Here is a 16,843-nt window from a genome sequence, read left to right on the forward strand (position 1 = left end):
AGGCTCTCAGGGAAGGCTCTCAGGCAGCCACCTCGCCGTGATTGGCTGGTTGCCGCCGTCTTCGGCGTCTGTGTGAGTCCCGTCGACGAGCTGATATTAAGACTACACAATCTCTGGAGAGGTACGTATCTTGAGCGTAGCAGAGACAGAACCAAAGGTGACGTGCGAGTCTCTTGGGGGTTTAGCTTAAACAAGCCATAGCCTGAGGTGGATGGAGTCATGGCAGTGGGCATTACGAAATCGACAAGTTGTGGGTGAAGTTGGTGGGAGGTGTGGGTTGCCTCTTTTTTGCGCTGAAGCGTGACATGGTGGTGAAGATTGTTAGGACGGGGAGAGGAGCTAGTACAAAATGAATGCGTGTGTGTAACATGGAAGTCTTGGTGACAATCTACTAGTATGTGAGCGCGAGGCGGATTCGACTAGCTGGACTTCTTCTTTGGGCTTTCTTTTCCATTATGGCCTTTGACAGTAGGACTGACGATGCTTGTCTCTGGTTGATTAGTGCTTGTAAACGGCTGTAAGTGGTACTCGCACGTGAAGATGCAAACAAGAGACCAGGGCCAGAGACAAGCATGTTCTGCATGTTCTGCATGCTCGCTTAATGTTCCCGGGGGCTCGATAAAGGTCTGATGCAGGTTCAGCAGCCGGAAGAAAGCCCTGCCTATCGCCCAGCGCAAGCCATAGCGGATAGTCCATCAGCTCCAAGCTTGGTTCGCATCAGCACCGCCACAAAGCGGGAGCCAAGCGTCAAGCAGGCGATGGAAATGATGTTCGGGTCTATGAGGTAGCGGGGGCCATGGGCTGTGGCGCAGGCACATCAACAGTTGAGCATCAATGCCGTACAGCTATAGCGCCAGCCAGGCTGCAGCTCAAGCAGCAAATAATGCGGCTCAAAGGTGGATGACATATCCGGCGTCTTGATGAGAATTTTACCTTTCCGCTAGCGCACCTCCTCTAGGCCTCCCGCCCAAAGTCGCACGCGCATCGAGGTCAGTCCGCCAGGCCAGACGCGCGTGTATGCAGGTCAGAAGCATCTGCAGTGCGCCCAGCCGTAGGGGCACAGTGCGCGCTCCGCCTGCAGCACCCGCGCCGCGCAGTGGCAAACGGCGCCGGCGCACCTGTCGGAGCAGCAGCTCGCCTGCAGGCCTTGCCGGAATAGGGCACCTGCACAGTGCCGGCCCGCCACGGCGCGGAGGGGGGTCAACTGACGCTCCCTGTGGACGGGCCGCGTCGCCTGAGCCACGCTCGTCGCCTGGCAGCCCTACAGTACCTGTCCCATTGAACGTTTCCGCACCAAGACACCTACTACTAGCAGTACTACTAGCAGCAGTTCCACACCACCACCCTCATCCTTCCAGCTGCCTCCCGTCTGCTGGGCCTGGCCGCCGGGTTTTGGCATCGCCTCAGGAACGCGGCCAATGCTGGGCGCTGCAGGTATCGATACCGGTGATCGGGCCTCCCAGAGCTGCAGCGTGCCTGCAGTGGTCGCTTCTGCTGCTCCGCTGCGGCCGCCACTGGACGCACGGCATGCCGCGCTTATTCCAGTCTGCTGCAGCCACCTGGTGTTGAGCATGTGTTGGCCATCTCCTGTCCGTTTAACCCTCTTTTTTTAGGCGCAGAAGTGACAAAAGTTCGTCTTGTTCGTGAAAGAAACAAGGATGCTTCTGGCGTCTAGAGTTGGACGCTGCTTTGTTGATGCTTGATCCCGTCTATTGCTTTGTCCCTCGTCTTCTTTTCTGCCTTTCTTCACGTTGCCTCTCTTTCACGGCACAGTTCTAATATTAGCAGGCTTTTATTGAATCTTATTTTACATCTCTCTCTCTCTCTCTCTCTCTCGCTTGCTTGCTCTTTAAAATGGCGGATCCCTGGTGACTCGTCAGGCGACTCCGCCTCGTGCTCTACGTCTTCTCTTTCTCATATAGGGACTCTGCCATCTTCTCCCCAGGACTTTTCCATCAAGTCACCACAACTCGGAACAACCATGTCATTATCAACCTCCTACCCTCATCAGACTTGACGCCCCCATCCCTGGTTGACGGCTTCCTGCGCAAGCCACCTCACTAACTCACGCCACATCTCTTGATGGTGGTCATCTCCCGTTGCGCAAAGCCCTGCATTTCGACTTTTTGTGAATCGGGTGTGTCTTCCCGCCCCAGGCCATGCCATTTTTTGACGTGCTCTTCCATGTGCTTCCAACAGAAAAAGTCCTATTTCTGGAGGATGCTTATATAGATCCACACTATTGAAGACTCACTGCCTTTGGCTTGTGGCTGGGGGCCCATCATCATATCGGATACAAGCGTGTGGTGTCTGTCTGCTTTTAGTCACCTGGACTGACCGAGTGGCTGCTTTGGCTCTGTAGCCTGCAATCATACCGAAGCTGCTTGGGGCCATCTCAGAGACACTTTGCATATATACTCTACCTTACCCCATACTCATATGACAACATCTTCTTGTTCTAAGCATATTACTTTTATCAATTTGAATTCCTTGACCTTTTGAATCCACAACTTATCATCCTTCTTCGTTAACACAACTGACCGTCGAATATCTTGACCGTCATCGCTTCGACCAAACACTCTCAAGTACACAACTCACTCGACACTCTACATCCCATACGATACTACTATAAACAAGAACGCCGAAGCCAGCATTGGAGAATTACAAGAGCAAGACCTTCGACAACGACACCATGACCAAGCGGTGGTTTGTCGAAACCTCGCCGGAGGGGCGACAGCAGTTTGTGTCCGTCAAGAGATCGCGTTCTTACGCCGGACACCAAGACCGAGTCCGCGAGATCGACTACGTCAAAGTCAGCCTCGACGAATGGAACTCCCTCGTGGAAAAGGAGCGCAAGCTCGAAGAGATCAACAAGTTGGTCGTGGACGAGAACAACCGCCTCAAGACCACGTCCCAGGCGGAGGCTAAGCGCCTAGCCGTGGTTGTCGTCCCCAGCCTCGAGAAGCAGATTGCCTCGCTCTCCATCGAGAACGAGGCTCTGCGCCGCAGCATCGACAAGACCGGCGACAGCTCCTCCAAGCACCACCGCGAGGAAGAGAGACTGCGTTACAAGGCTGCCAAGTTTGAGGCCGATAATCTAGCACTCCGAGAGGAGAATGCCACTCTGCGAGAGAAGAACCGCAGCCTGTCTCGACAGATCGACCAGAGCTTCAGCCGTCGTGTGTCTGAGCTTGTTGCAGAGGCCGACACGTGGAAATACCACTACCGCCATTGGTATGCTCGCTACAAAGAGCTCCTGAAGCGCTACAACGACCTTTACGACCTGATGGAGACTCGAACGAAGAAGATGAAGGGCTACGAGGAGAAGGCGGTTGCATATGAAGACATTCTGCGGCGAAACGAGATGATCTAAGTCTTCTGCGTCCCTGTATTTCTCATCTTCTACCACGTCTCTCTGTTGTTATGTTTCCCAGTCTGCGAAACTTGAGGTTGCTTGTGTAATCACATCGATTATGCTGCCAACAGGAGAGATTACTATGGCTGTATTACTTTTGGCTTTTTTTTATCTATTCTCCGGTATGTGAAGGGATTTGGCTTAGAGTAGAAGGCTTGCACTGACGTATTTTGGTTCTTCCTCGCTCATAGACCAGACAGCGCTCCACACTTGGAGCCTTGTCTTTGCTGTTTTTTTTCTTTTGTCCTGTGTTATTATGAATGATGGGCTATTGGGAACTCTTGGGGTATGACATTCTCCTTTGTCGCTTTGTTTAGGCATTCACGAATGCCCTTTTTTTTCTTCTACCTTTCTCATTTTGATGGCTTATTTATGAATATTTTTTTTCTTTCTACTGTCATTCGCTCGCTATTTCTTTTTCTTATTTGACCATCAGAGGCAATTCACTTCTTCTGGCTTCATTCACCGAAGCTCCCTTTATTCGCTGTTACTGCAGACCGCCTGCAGATTACCTTTTTTAGAGTTAGCACAGATACATGAATACACAGCATAAAAAGCCAAAGTGTTGGGACAAAAAAAAAAGGCACTATTTATCCATCTACCATCGTCCCACACCTCGTGATGTATCCGGCTGGTGCCGAGTCTCAAAGTTTTGCTCGTTTGGAAGCGTCATGTGAGCTTATTGGTTATCAGCGCTTTGAAACTACATGTACCTACGTCATCACGCGATACTGCAAAGCCTTGCTGGGAAAAGAGCGCCACGTTAAGAATACTAGAATAGGTAAATTACGCTAAAAGAGGGAAAGTCCTGGCAATAGCACCCGAGGGGGTGTGAAAAAGTCCTATTCATGCGTGCAAGTTGGTTTTTCACACTTGGGGTGAGGGTCCGTTTCTCTTGGGTCGTACTGCAGGATAAGAAAAAAAAATGAGGCTGTTGGCGCAGTATGATGACGTGCGTTGATGGCTTCTTATTAATCAAGTTGCGGATAGATGCATGTAGATGTGTATGTTGACATGGATTTAAAATGAATGATGCGTTGGGTAGTTCTGATTGGCTTGTTCTTTGCTATTGTGTTTAACAAAGAAGATTGAGCGGGAGACAGCGCAAGGGGCCAGGAACAGCGGCTGAGCTGAGGGTGGCGATGGTGAAGTCCTTTACTCTTTCTTTCTTTTCTTTCAACTTCCGGTGTCATATTCTCTACTATGCCACTGCTATATTTTTCTCTCCCTGATAGGCCTAGACTTGCATGCACACTGCCAAAACAAGCCATGTGTTGAATCTATTGGTATTCTACAGATGCAGTTCATTTAGGCATCGGCTTGTAATGACGGGTGTGGCTGGTTAGTGGCACAAAGAACGATTTTGTACACTGAGGCTTCAAAATTGACAGCACCGCTGGTATGAACTTGCAACTCGTCAACAACATTCGCGCTTCTTTCTTGATCCATCTTTTCTTTTAGCTTTTTTACTGTATTTCACTCATATTTATTTTCTTGTATTGCCACTTTTAGGCATCCAGTACACCCATTCTGTTGGCCACGGGGTTAAGCATTAGTCTGGTGGCGCTAGGCACATCTAGCGGCAGCGCCAGCATGTCCGCTAGAGATGTTAGGCCAGGCACAGCCTGTAGTCTAAATCTGGCTGGGGATACAACATGAGTTGAATCTTGAAGACTTCATGTTCTTGCTCAATACTCGTTTATTGTCTGGGTCATGGCAATCGTAATGGGATACTGAGACTAAATCTACCATCCATACCGCCCATCCGTCTGAAATCCTAAACTTCGAAGCAATGACATAAACGCCTCTTGCACCCGCCTTTTCCCAAATGCCCAACGCTGACCGTGCAGTCTGCAATGCAAAAGATCCAATTCTCAGTCCTGTAAAATCCGTCTTGTTCCGAATCAAACGCCCAACTCCCTTCCCCGTCAGATTTCCTCTCAGCTGCTAGCAGCCCGAAGCCTCCGAAAGACGTTCGACCCAAAGTCTCCGAATCAGGTTACAGAGACTTAGGCTAAAAGGGCGACACGTTGCGGGCTGCCTGTAATGGCAACGGAGTCTTTTTTTTTTTTTTTTCGCAGGATTCTTACAAGGGGACTGGATTGTATGCCCCTTTGCTATTATCGCTTCGTCCCTCATCGCTTTCCAGATCTTGAAACCAGTTAAACCGTGTCCACCACGCGACGACCTTGAGAGATTCATAGACCGCCAGCAGGCGTGGTGATGACGCTAGAGGTCAGCTCTCCATGCTTGCGGTCAGAGCCCAGGGACAGGCTTCCACACGCCTGGCAACCTTTCTCTATCAGCGACTGCGCAAACCAGGCAGTCTGGAATACGGTCCATGATCGCCCGGTGCCCTGGTAGGAGAGACAGAGGGAGGAGCCGCCCTCGCTGTTCGCGTCGACGCAGGTGATGTGCTCTCCGTCTGAGAATCGCTGGTGCTGGTCCATTCCTTTCAGTTGTGCAATGACAGAGCTCAGGTTGGCGTTGATGCCTGCGCAGACACCGCTGTCTCGACAATTACTGCCCGAGGCACTGGCTACTGGGGCGGCGCTGGCCGCTGAGGCAGCACTGGCCAGGGAAAGGAGGATGTTGATGAAGTGCATGGTTGACTCTTGTGTGTCGTCTAATGACTTGAAGAGAGGTGGAAAATAGAAAGGCAAAGTGACGGTTGCTGATCTGGTTACGAGATGGCCGATCAAGAGACTGATGGAGGACGGCAAATTGTAGGCATTTGCCTCTTTATATAGAAGGGTCTGCTAATAATGATTAAGGATGATATCATAGATATCACAAGTATCGTGATACCAATTGCGAGTTGGGACAAGTCTCGAGATTAATGATCCCCCCTTTGTCTGGCTGCAGAAACACGGTAGTTTCATTTTCCTTTCTCTTTCGCAACCAATGGCAGTAACTCAAATGCAGTTTACCTATCGTACGAGCACTATTTCCTAATCAAGTCAATAGTTGCTTATAAGCAGCAGTAGCTTTGATCCAGTATTTCTGCTGAAATAGGAAAACAGTCTACAAGGAGTTGACAAGACCAAGAATCGGTAAAAGGATGTATTGAGACGCTGTTGATTCTTTGTCTTTTGCTTTGTAAAAGATGGTGGTATTTTCATCGCCATTATTAATAATGCAACGTTCTTATTGCTATTATGGATGTGGTAAGCTCTTCTTTATCAGGATCAAATAAGGCTTCTCCACGCCCAATACAACGGATTGGCGCTAACCTCCAATCCTGGGCAGTTATAGCCCACTCTCAAAGAAACCAGCGCAGGGAATTGGCTATCGGTAGGCGGCAAGACTTCAGGGATTCTCGACCGCTAGCTACAGTGGTATCAAGTTCAAGAAGTGCTAGGGCATTGGGGATGGAAGCGGAAGTAGCTGACGATTGATTAGCCAATGCGTTGTGTCTACTGAGCAAGTATCTTTCATCTTCTCCATTCATCATGAAGCTTTACTACTGCCTTGATGAAGCTTCGTTTGCCGTACTAGGTCTGCAACGGATGGCTTTTCAAATCGAGCTACCTACTATATTCAGGTAGTAGTACGTTTGTATACTGTTGTGCAACGCTATTTAATCCTGACTAACGCTGGAAACATGGGCTGTTTATCCAGCGATGTTGCTCGTATAGGGTTACCGCATCTATGATTCATACTGTACCATTTACATCAACATTGAGCCACTTGCTTTCGGACGTGGGGCAGTGAAATCCCTGCCATGGTTCATCAGATGGGATCTATACTGTAACAGAATAGCATAGAATAGTTGGGCATGTATGAACAGCTGATGTAAGCAGCTTTGGATGAGTTGAAATCTCAAGTTCTTTTATTTATGCTCATGCGCTGTTGGGCTCTTGTGTGCACAAATGCGGGTCAATGTGCCAATGCACGTGGCATCAATGTTACAGAAATGATGTACTAGCATCTCAAAGGACCATGTTGGCTGTTTGATATTGTACCTACTGCTTTTACGGCTTCCCCCCCAGCGAAACAAAAATGGCTACCCTACAATCCTCTCAGTGTGTCGCTTTTTCATAAGTAAACATCTTTCTTTGATAAGTCTTATTGCTTTTGTTTTTCTTCCTCTCTGTGAATAGGCCAAATAGGCAGTAAAAATTGCTAATTCTTATGTAGTTTTGGGTGCTAGTCCTTTAGCTCCTACTTTGTCGTCTCTATACTCGTGAGACCTGAAGATGCTTTGCGTAAGTACTGTGCTACGACTGCTCGAGCGCGCCCTTACAAAAGTGATAAAAGCTAAACTATAATAAATGATAGAATATGTGCGGGCTGCTTCTTTGTTGTTGAGGCGTGTTTTATGTTTATTCAGGTGCCGTTGGGTAGCAGGTAGGTACGTCTTATTTCCTCTGCCCTCCTTCCTCCCAACAGAAGCGAGGTCCGGCTTTTGTACTTTACATGACAGCAAAAAGTCTCTGGTAGTACCTGCCCTGACACTTCTCGTCACCTGATTGAACAGACTGGTTTTGAACATGCGAATTCTGAGGTTTTTCTTTTCTCTTCTCTTTTGAATCGCTCAGAGAAGACACATCAGCATGAACAACACCCAGCTGACTGGCGGATGTAGCGGTGTATTATCTGCATGTTTGACCCGCCTATTATCCTCTACAATACAGATTCTGCCTTTACTTCTTTTTCCTCTTTCTCATGACGTAAGTAGATGTGGCTGAGGTGGTCGTGATAGGCCTGCAGGTGCCTGCGACCCGATCTCTGCAACACCCTAGCGCGCATCTCCAAAGTCTGATTTGCCTTTTGATGTCTTGGCTCTAACACAAGGCAGAGAGCAGATACGAGCATGGGCGGTGACATGACGGCAGCACACGGAACTCTCCTCAAAGCTTACTGTACGATGCCCGCATAGACTTGTTCTGGGCAGGTGGTCGGCATTTTTTTTTATTCTTCTCTTCGTAGACATCGGCCCCCAGCAGAATCTCTCGTCATCAGCTATCACGGCTCCTTGCTCCGAAGGCTCACACGCGACACGACTCGGGCCGTTCCTCGTTGGTACAAGCACGAGTAGAGTAGGTGCCCGTATCAAACGGAGCAAAGGATGTGGGGAGCTGCGTGGTGGGCAGACACTCTAGAGAAATCTGTTTGTCGTCCATTACCTAACAAGTGTCTGGAACAGACAGAGAGACGACCAAGCACAAAGTATAAACCAACCAACGAAACGCCTCTCAGCCATTTGTTCGTCCAAGCAGCTGTTCCTCGTGATTCTACGGCCATCTATCTGCATCTTCATCTGGCATCACATTGCATTTCCGAAGGGTGTGACTCACACACTTGAGTGAATGCGAGATCGCCCGCCTTCGATTCGTTTCGCCCGTGCCAGTGCCAGTGCCAGTGCCAGCACACTGCACGCCGCGGCAGGCTGCAGCGCCGGCTCAAAGTGGCCGTAGACAAAGCTTCCTGTGGCTCGCAGGCCTCTGGGCTTCCTGCATGGCGCACAAGATGGAGGGCCGGAGGGGTGTCTGTGGACGTTAGACTCGAGGCAGCCGCCGCTACGGCTTCGATGCCTTGATGAGCCCTGCTGATGCGCGGCCAATGGGAATCGCTGGGCGGCGTGTGCGCAGAATCGCGTCGACCCGGGACAGTGGCTTTCGTGGCTGGGCTTCTTGCTGAGTCTGCGCCGCAAAGGAGCTTCTGTCTCGACCCCTTTTTTGCGTGAGCGAGTGGTGGACTGGCGCCTGGCGCTCCCATCCTTGGCGTTGTAGCAGATACATGAGCCAGCGACGCCGTAAAGAGGCTGCATGGATTGCATGGATGAGACCGGACGGTAGCAGAAGTCGCTGGCAAAGCCCATTCGACGAGTGTCGATTGCGCGTCTAGGACTTTGATGTGATTGCCCGTACTGTCTACTTGTGTGTACCTTGCTGACATGGCGCCACCCTCCATCTCGACTCGTCAAAGCAGTCCTGAGTGTTGATAGTGTTCATTCTGTGGCCGTCGGTGACAGAGTCTTTCTTATGCGCACACCAGGCGTTACGGCTTCGCCCATATGCGAGCCCTCCCCAGGCAGGAATTGGTGCCCGTGGCAGCGATCCCCCCGGCTTCATCCAGTTTGAAATTCCTATTTTATGACTGCAGCCATCCCCCCCTCTTTTCTCCTTTTCTCACCTCTGTTATCAATTTTGTGTTGTGTGTGTGAGTGTGTGTGTGAACGGGCCTTCCATCTGACGGGCAACCAGACTTGGGCTTGAGATAATAATACCACGTTATTATTCCGCATTCTGCCGGGGGCTGCAAAGGAAAAAAAAAATCTTTCGTCCCTGCCTACTTGATCTTCTTCCTCCCTACTCATCTCTTCCTCCTCATCTTCTTTCTTCCACTCTCGCGCACCATCGCTTTCAGCATCCGAAAGCATTTACTCAGCGATCTGGCCCTGGCAGAGCCGGCCAACCATACCAGGACGACCCCATCCATCGCGTGCGGATCTCGCACACGCACATTGGCATTTGTGCATTCGGAGACACATTTCTCTCAGCTGTTTTTTTTTTCTCCTGCGACGTGCATATTCCGCTGCTCTTCGGTGCATATAGCGCGCTTGGGTTGACGAATGAACCTTGCGTGAAGGGCCTCGGTCGCTGTCGCCTTGCTTGTGGCTCGCCCACATCGTTTCGTTTCTGCTTCTGCACCCCTGCCACCCTCCCAGCGGGCGTTGGGCAGCGTTGCATCCCACTACGATTGGGCAGTCGGTGGCTCCAGAAGTCGAATCAATTTTCGCCTTCGCCTTCTAAGAGAGAAGGAAGAAAAAAAAAAAAAATTACTGCATCGCATCATCACCAGCCATGTCGCTCCATCAGCGAGTATCCGCCAATGGCGGGCGGAGGGCCTCTGTCTCGCACTCGGCGGCTTACGGTTTGTCTACCCATAATTTCTCACATGTGCCCAATCGCTCAATCCCATTTGCAGCGACGTCCGATTACGAGCAGCGCCTGCTCGACTCCCTCAACACGGCTCACACGGAGCTCAACAAGACCAACTCGGAAAGGGACCGCTATCTAGGCCTCCTCGAACAGGCCAACAAGAAGCTCGCCGAGGTTACCGTCACTAATACCGACCTCAAGTCTCAGAACCAGAACTTGAAAGACACCATCGCCTCTCTCCAGGAGAGGATCCAGCGCGGTAAGGAAGAAAGCGACAGGCTCGGCTTTGAGAATGATGCTCTGGCACAGGACTACGCCGAGCTCAAGGCCAAATACAGCAATCTGTCTCATCAATTCAATGCGCTGAACAGCGCCCCTCCTCCATTCTCTAACAACGCTACCAACGGATTGCCAGGGTCGATGGCAGAACGTCCCAAGCTCTCTCGCTCCTCCAGCAAGAAGGAGCGCAAGGAGGATCGTGAGGAGCGCAGCCGGGAGGAGCGCAGCCGGGTTCGAGACAAGGAAAAGTCTCGAGATCGTGAGAGAGAGGACAAGCGCGAGAGAGAGAAAGAAAAAGAAAGGGACAAGGAAAATGTAAAGGAAAAGGAAAAGAAAGAGCACAGAGCTGAAAAGGAACGGCTCTCTCGTCGCTTTGAAGAGAGGCGTGTGGTTCCGCCTGCACCCGCCCCGGCGGCTCCAGCGCCTCCACCTCCACCGATCACAAATCGACGGAACAGCTTCATCGAGGGCTGGGGCCCCGCCGGCCGGACGTCGTCAGCCTCGGGATCTTCCACTCGGAGTTACACCAACGGACCCCACGGACCCAACGGACACATTGGACACAATGGACACGCGCAAGTGCCTGCTGTCACACCTGTCAACAAGGCGCCCTATGCCAACATCTCCCGGACTGCTACCAACCCAATGACTCCTCGTATCTACAGCGCCGCTGGAAGCACAGCCGCCGTGTTCGATGACGACGGGGGCTACGAGGATGGCAACTATCATGCCTATCCAATCAGCCGATAAATGCACAATCAATTCCATTCTCTCGGGGCCACTTGCTCTTGCCAGACTATTGTGGATTACACGGAGAATGGCTTGCTGTCCAGACGATGGATGGTATGCAAGCAGCGGTTGTTGCTAGGGCCTAGTTGCTCTTTTCGTTTGGTGGATTGGCTTGATTTCCTTTCCCTTGCTATATCTGTATTATGGTGCTCCCAGTTGGTTTTTCCTTTGGCTCCCTCAGCCTTACTTCTTGGCTTTTCTCTGATCCTTGGACACGGCCACGCACAAGATTTCCTTCATGGCCCTGGTTCCACTTCTCCGCCACCGGGATTTTCAGCGGGGATGTCAACCGGTCCTCTGCCGCTCTCGGCCCATAAACAATGGAACTTGGACCAGTCCTTTCTCCGCTTTGCTTTTTACCCACCCGGCTACTCCTTGGCGCTATGCAGATTGGATATTAGCTGCATAGCTGTGTCCAGAGACCGGTATTTTTTGTTGACTGCAACCCATGGAGTCACATCAATCCTGACCCGCTTGGGACGCTGTCAACAGTAAATGCCATGACTATTAAGACGCTTTCTGCTTGGTCGCCAATGTCGGCTTCAGGCCTGACGTTTTGAGTTGCGCCCTTCCCCTCTGCTTACACCACCCTTTTGTGGCTTTTTACTCCTTCGGTTTTCCTCTTCTCTTTCTTTTTTTTCTTCTCCTCTTACAATTTTTTCTTCCTCTCAACGGCCAGTTGTACTCAGCGGCCCATATTATCCTTATCAATTGTTTTATTGACTTGTCATCGAATTCGTTGTAAGTTGTGGTGTCCTTCTGTTTGGTGCCAGCGTCTCGTGCTAGCACAACTGGTCCGCCATCACACCGCGACTGTTTGTCAAGATGAAGCTTTCCCCTTCGCTCTCAGATGACCTTGCTCGCTGGGCAGAGCTCCAGCCCGTCTTTTTCACCGGCTCAGCTGCTACCCATGGGCGTCGCGTCAATGTTTCTCCCAAAGGACAAGATGCGCACTTTTCTGTTCTTGGCCCCAACCAATGCGCCTACATTGATCGCACTGGGTCTGGGTGTGAAACAATTTCTCATGCTTACGAAAACGGACGCCTCTGTCTCATGTTTATGAGCTTTGGTCCTTCCCCGCGAATCCTACGACTCTTCTGTCGTGTTACGGTCGTGGAGTGGGATCAGCCAGCCTTTGCTGCTCTGATACGCAAAATTGCCAAAGGCAAGCGAGAGATTTTTGATGGAGCTCGCGCCGTCATTCTCTGTGATATTTGGCAAACTCAGACTAGCTGTGGATTTGGTGTGCCACGTGTGAAGAAGGGGCTTTATAGCCCTGATGGAGATGTTGAAGATGGCACTGGCATCGCCAGAGGGGTTGATGAAATCCTCCGCGAGGGGGTTCAGGACCGCGAAAAGCTTGATGAGCTTTCTGTTTTTGAACAGCGGCCCACGCTGGACACTTGGGCTACCAAGAAAACCCAAGGCAACCAGATGCTGGACTACCAGGTGACCAACAATACCCGCAGTCTTGATGGGCTTCCTGGGCTGAAGGCAGCAAGGCGTGAGGCCGGACAGGTGCTATGGGTGGGCGACCTGAAGGCTAGGCTGCGAAGGATCGCTTCGGAAGGCGAGGCCGTCGCAGCAGGATTTCTATTAGCGGTTTTGTTGTATTTTGTTTTCTCTGGATTAGATTTACGTGGGATATATACTGCTGTGTTGTAACGTTATGGTATGAGATAGATGGAGGGATGGGTTGTTTGTATTTGCGTTTTCTCTCTATCTTCTCTTCATTATCTTCTTCTTTTTCTTCTTTTTCTTCTTCTTCTTCTTCTCCTTTTCTTCACCTCCCCCTCCCCCTTTTTTTCACCTTTATTACCACATTCCCCTTCTTTCTTTGGGTATTTTTGATGACGTTTTGCCGATTTCTTTCTTTCTATGGTCATGTTACGTTATGTCAAGTTACGATGTCCTTTTACCTTCAAAAATTCTTCTTAGGTAGTCATAGATTTATGAAAAAATGGTCCCTTGCGGGTAACGATGATATTAAATGCAACAGATTGTTGTTTCTTTTGCTCTTCTTACTTGGTAGCTGTGAATTGGTACTAACAACAGTCTGCATCCTTATTTCGTCTATGGACTTTTTCGTACACGGTCTACATCTACTCGTAGTGGACATTCAACTCATTCACGGAAACAACTGGCTATCTGTTATAAATTCGTTAAAGGTCCGTTAAACGAGTGACTTGTAAGGCATTAATACTAAGCATTGGCACCGAACATAAACATCTGTCCCCAGAGACCATAACTGATAGGCCGGTTCGAGAGAGATACTTGTCGTTTGCAATAGCAATGTTTCCAAACTAACGTTATAGATAGCTAGCTGCAGCTCATCATCTCCAGCGAGTTTACCTCCCCCCAAAAATGCACCTGCAGTTTACTTTACAGTCTATCTCTCCTCCTATGCGTCTGTTGGTCAAGATATATATGTGTGTGTATTCATATATCGCTTGAGTCAAAAATCGAGATCACCCAGCAAAGGATTTTAACGACGTTTCCAAAATATTTGTCGCAGGAGCAGTAGGTTGTGCCCAATTTTGACGGCTTCAATGGTCCGGTTCCAGCTCGTAGAAAAAAGCGGCGTGGGCCCATTCAAGGGGGTTTTGCTTTGCGCTTTCAGTGACGGAATCTTTAATTGCTGATAATATTGTGCGCTGTTTGGAGTTGAGGCTCATATAGATCGCTGCTTTTGGTGTATTCGATAGGACACTGGCCATTTTCCTGTTATGTGAGGAAGATGATTCAGCGGAGCCAATTTGAGATAACCCAACTAGGGGAAGCACATTCACTGCGCTGACGAGTTCGCTGAGATCAAAATCAGAATGATAATGGAGGGTGTCGATTTGGTTATTAGTCGCGAATCGCTCAGCCGCCGTTCGTTGCCGCAATAGGAGTACCGTTAGTAGAAGCAGGTTGATTGCTGTTAGTATTAGCAGCTCCTTTCCCACCCCTTCCACGTCTTCCACGTCCGCTGCTTGAGCTCTTCTCAGGAGCAGCGTTATTACTTGTGGCGCTGGATGGGGTGGCAGCGGCAGCAGCATTGCCGCTACCAGATGAAGCCGGTGCAGGTTTCTTATCCTTACGCTCGAGAACTTGAACAGTTCCCTGTGCAACGGAAATGGGGCTGGCAGAAATAGCCTTGGCAAGGCCGGAATGGTCTGCAAAATCCACGTACGCGAAGCCCTTGCGCTTATCTACCTCGATAAAAGTAATGGTACCAAATACCTCCAAGGCTTGCTTCAACACAGGTTCGGTGATGCCCTGAGAAGAATTGGCGTGCTTCACAAAGCCACGAGTGGCGTTGGAAGATGACGCCGCGACAGATTTCTTTTGCGATGCTGAAGATTTGGCAGAGCCGCCCTTTTGGCCGTTTGCCGCATTGGCCGTGGACTTGGAACTGTTTTGTTGAGTGGCAGAGGCGGCCTCAGCAGCAGCCTTGGGTGAATCTGCGTCATTATTGGCAGCGGGCTTCTTCTTAAGGATCACTGGCGGAGTAGTGGTTGCACCCTGCCCAGATTTTTCCGATACTTTGGTCTTTTCAGCGTTTTTACCACTGCGAGTCTTACGCGCTGGCTGTTGGCTCTTGGAAGAGCTATTGGTCGATTGCTGAGCTTTAGCAGACGCCTGGGTACTGGTAGATTCTGCTGGAACTGGTACAGAGGGCTGCTGGTTCTCCTTTGCCGCCCCGGATGATTCCTTGTTCTCTTCGGTGGTGGCCGCCTTAGAGCCAGACTCGGCTTTAGCAGCATCTTGTCGGGCTCGCCGATAGGCACTACCTGGACTGAGACCAAGATCTCGCTGCAGCATGCGGGCAGCGATGGAGACTCCGGCACGGCGACTCTTGGGGGTTGGTGCTTCTGCAGCAGCCGCCTGGCTCGCAGCTGGTTTGGCGGCTTCGGCAGATTGTTCGGCAGCAGCAGCCTTCTTGGTAAGAATTTTAACAGGTTCCTTGGGAGCAGCTTTCTCAGACTTGGAACTCTTGTTCTCTTTGCCCTTCTTTTTCAAGCCATCTTCTTCCTTGGACGTAGACTTTCCCTTAGTTGCCGCGCCCTCTCTAGAGTGTTTAGCGCTTTTAGCAGAAGCAGCTTCCTTTTGCTTATTTGCCTTCTTCTCCTTAAGATACTCAATCAATGGGGTAGTGGTGACTTTAGTTTCGGCTGCATCCTCGACCTCTTCGTTGTCAGTAATCTCTTTTGGCTGCACTGGATTAGCGAGACCTTCGAGAAAGGCCATGAACTCTGGGTCTTGATCGATGGTTCCCTGGCGAGCATCAACCCGTTTTTTATTCCCCGGGACTTTTTTGTAGATGGAAATTTCCAAAGCAGGAGGTCCAATAAGAGAAGGACTATTGAAGGTGGACCTGGCGTCCTCCCACGTCGCATTTCGGACGATATCACTCAGCGGCATGATATAGTCCTTACGCATCACATGAAGGTATGCTCTAGAGGGCCGTGATGGTTTTGAGATCCTTGGGTTGCCCAATGTTAGTGTCTCAAAACAAAATCAAGAAAGGGGTTGAGGATATCTAGCCGTAATATCCCAAGGACATACTCATTGCAAACCTTGCCTGGGGCGTAAGAAGACCAATCAACCTTGCCATTGCCCACTGCCCATTCAGAGCCTAAGATGGAGAGGAATTCGGCCTCAGTCAATCCCGGAGGCAGGCGGCGGATAATGACTTTTTCACCTTCATGAGGAGTCTTGGTCTTGGGGGCCTTTGTCGACTCCGCATCATGAGTGGCGCTCCGAGCCTCGCTTTGCCTGTCAGCCACTCCCTTGCCCTTGCTAGGACGAGACGCGCCGCCCTCGGCCACGGATTTGTTCTGTGCAAGGCGACATATCAGTTAACCATACAAGATGGGCATCTCACATTCATCTCTCACCTTGGCAGACTCATTTGCCGCGGCGGAAGCCGCCCCGTTTGTCCTGCGAGACAGGACCTGCGGTGCTTGAGTCGCCATTGTGCATATCGTAAAGATTTGGGGGCAACGTCAGGGTTCTAAAGGCGCATGTACGGGCATCAAGGTGTCTCGGCTCGGCCAGCCGCGGTTTTGAAGGCCCAGGTCAGAGCCAGGCTTGATAGTGTCAAAAGAGTCGTAGCCTTCCGTCATATGAGAAAGCACGGGCCCACTAAATGGCGGCGTATAGACTGCTGGATGGAATATAAGAGCAAATTCGCAACAGATGCAGACGGAGTTAGTGCCGGCTTATTCGAGCGTTTCTGTGGCGAAGATGCGGTTGACCTAATATGGAGCAGTCACGTGCAGCCGAGTTGAGGGAGCGGCCATGGAATTTGCTTTTCTGTTGGCATCGCTGCAAGGTAGGTCGTACCATGCGCAACGTCTGCTAAAAATAGACAAACAAGGGCGAAGATGTGTTTATTTAGAATGGCTATAGTCTGTAAAGTAAATAATATTGATAGCAATAGGCATCTCAGCGCAGTATCGCTCGTATATTGAATAGGTACCTTGGT

The 16,843-nt window shown here is 50.4% G+C and overlaps 7 protein-coding genes across 7 annotated transcripts; 3 read left to right on the forward strand and 4 right to left on the reverse strand.

The window, feature by feature from the left end:
• Positions 1-2,692: 2,692 nt before the first annotated feature.
• Positions 2,693-3,373, forward strand: TrAtP1_005659 (uncharacterized protein; the record flags this gene model as incomplete). Its single annotated transcript, XM_014089152.2, has 1 exon — positions 2,693-3,373. One exon carries the CDS (start codon positions 2,693-2,695, stop codon positions 3,371-3,373), a length of 681 nt encoding a protein of 226 aa, XP_013944627.1.
• A 1,013-nt stretch (positions 3,374-4,386) lies between these two features.
• On the reverse strand, positions 4,387-4,686 carry TrAtP1_005660 (uncharacterized protein; the record flags this gene model as incomplete). The annotated part of the gene is made up of 1 exon (XM_066112805.1): positions 4,387-4,686. One exon carries the CDS (start codon positions 4,684-4,686, stop codon positions 4,387-4,389), a length of 300 nt encoding a protein of 99 aa, XP_065968891.1.
• Positions 4,687-5,101: 415 nt separating this feature from the next.
• Positions 5,102-6,117, reverse strand: TrAtP1_005661 (uncharacterized protein). The gene has a single exon (XM_014089485.2). It carries the CDS (start codon positions 6,019-6,021, stop codon positions 5,614-5,616), a length of 408 nt encoding a protein of 135 aa, XP_013944960.1. The 5' UTR covers positions 6,022-6,117; the 3' UTR covers positions 5,102-5,613.
• Positions 6,118-8,711: 2,594 nt separating this feature from the next.
• TrAtP1_005662 (uncharacterized protein) lies at positions 8,712-9,239 on the reverse strand (the record flags this gene model as incomplete). The annotated part of the gene is made up of 1 exon (XM_066112806.1): positions 8,712-9,239. One exon carries the CDS (start codon positions 9,237-9,239, stop codon positions 8,712-8,714), a length of 528 nt encoding a protein of 175 aa, XP_065968892.1.
• A 985-nt stretch (positions 9,240-10,224) lies between these two features.
• TrAtP1_005663 (uncharacterized protein) lies at positions 10,225-11,331 on the forward strand (the record flags this gene model as incomplete). The annotated part of the gene is made up of 2 exons (XM_014089150.2): positions 10,225-10,294; positions 10,349-11,331. The coding sequence occupies 2 exons, from the start codon at positions 10,225-10,227 to the stop codon at positions 11,329-11,331; spliced, it is 1,053 nt and encodes a 350-aa protein (XP_013944625.2).
• Positions 11,332-12,195: 864 nt separating this feature from the next.
• On the forward strand, positions 12,196-13,035 carry TrAtP1_005664 (uncharacterized protein; the record flags this gene model as incomplete). The annotated part of the gene is made up of 1 exon (XM_014089149.2): positions 12,196-13,035. The coding sequence occupies one exon, from the start codon at positions 12,196-12,198 to the stop codon at positions 13,033-13,035; it is 840 nt and encodes a 279-aa protein (XP_013944624.2).
• A 392-nt stretch (positions 13,036-13,427) lies between these two features.
• TrAtP1_005665 (uncharacterized protein) lies at positions 13,428-16,570 on the reverse strand. Its single transcript, XM_066112807.1, has 3 exons — positions 16,254-16,570; positions 15,922-16,193; positions 13,428-15,838 (listed from the first exon to the last, which is right to left on the reverse strand). Exons 1-3 carry the CDS (start codon positions 16,329-16,331, stop codon positions 14,236-14,238), a joined length of 1,953 nt encoding a protein of 650 aa, XP_065968893.1. The 5' UTR covers positions 16,332-16,570; the 3' UTR covers positions 13,428-14,235.
• Positions 16,571-16,843: the final 273 nt, after the last annotated feature.

The sequence above is a fragment of the Trichoderma atroviride genome, chromosome 3 (genome assembly GCF_020647795.1).
Source record: "Trichoderma atroviride chromosome 3, complete sequence".
Classification (NCBI taxonomy): Eukaryota; Fungi; Ascomycota; class Sordariomycetes; order Hypocreales; family Hypocreaceae; genus Trichoderma; species Trichoderma atroviride.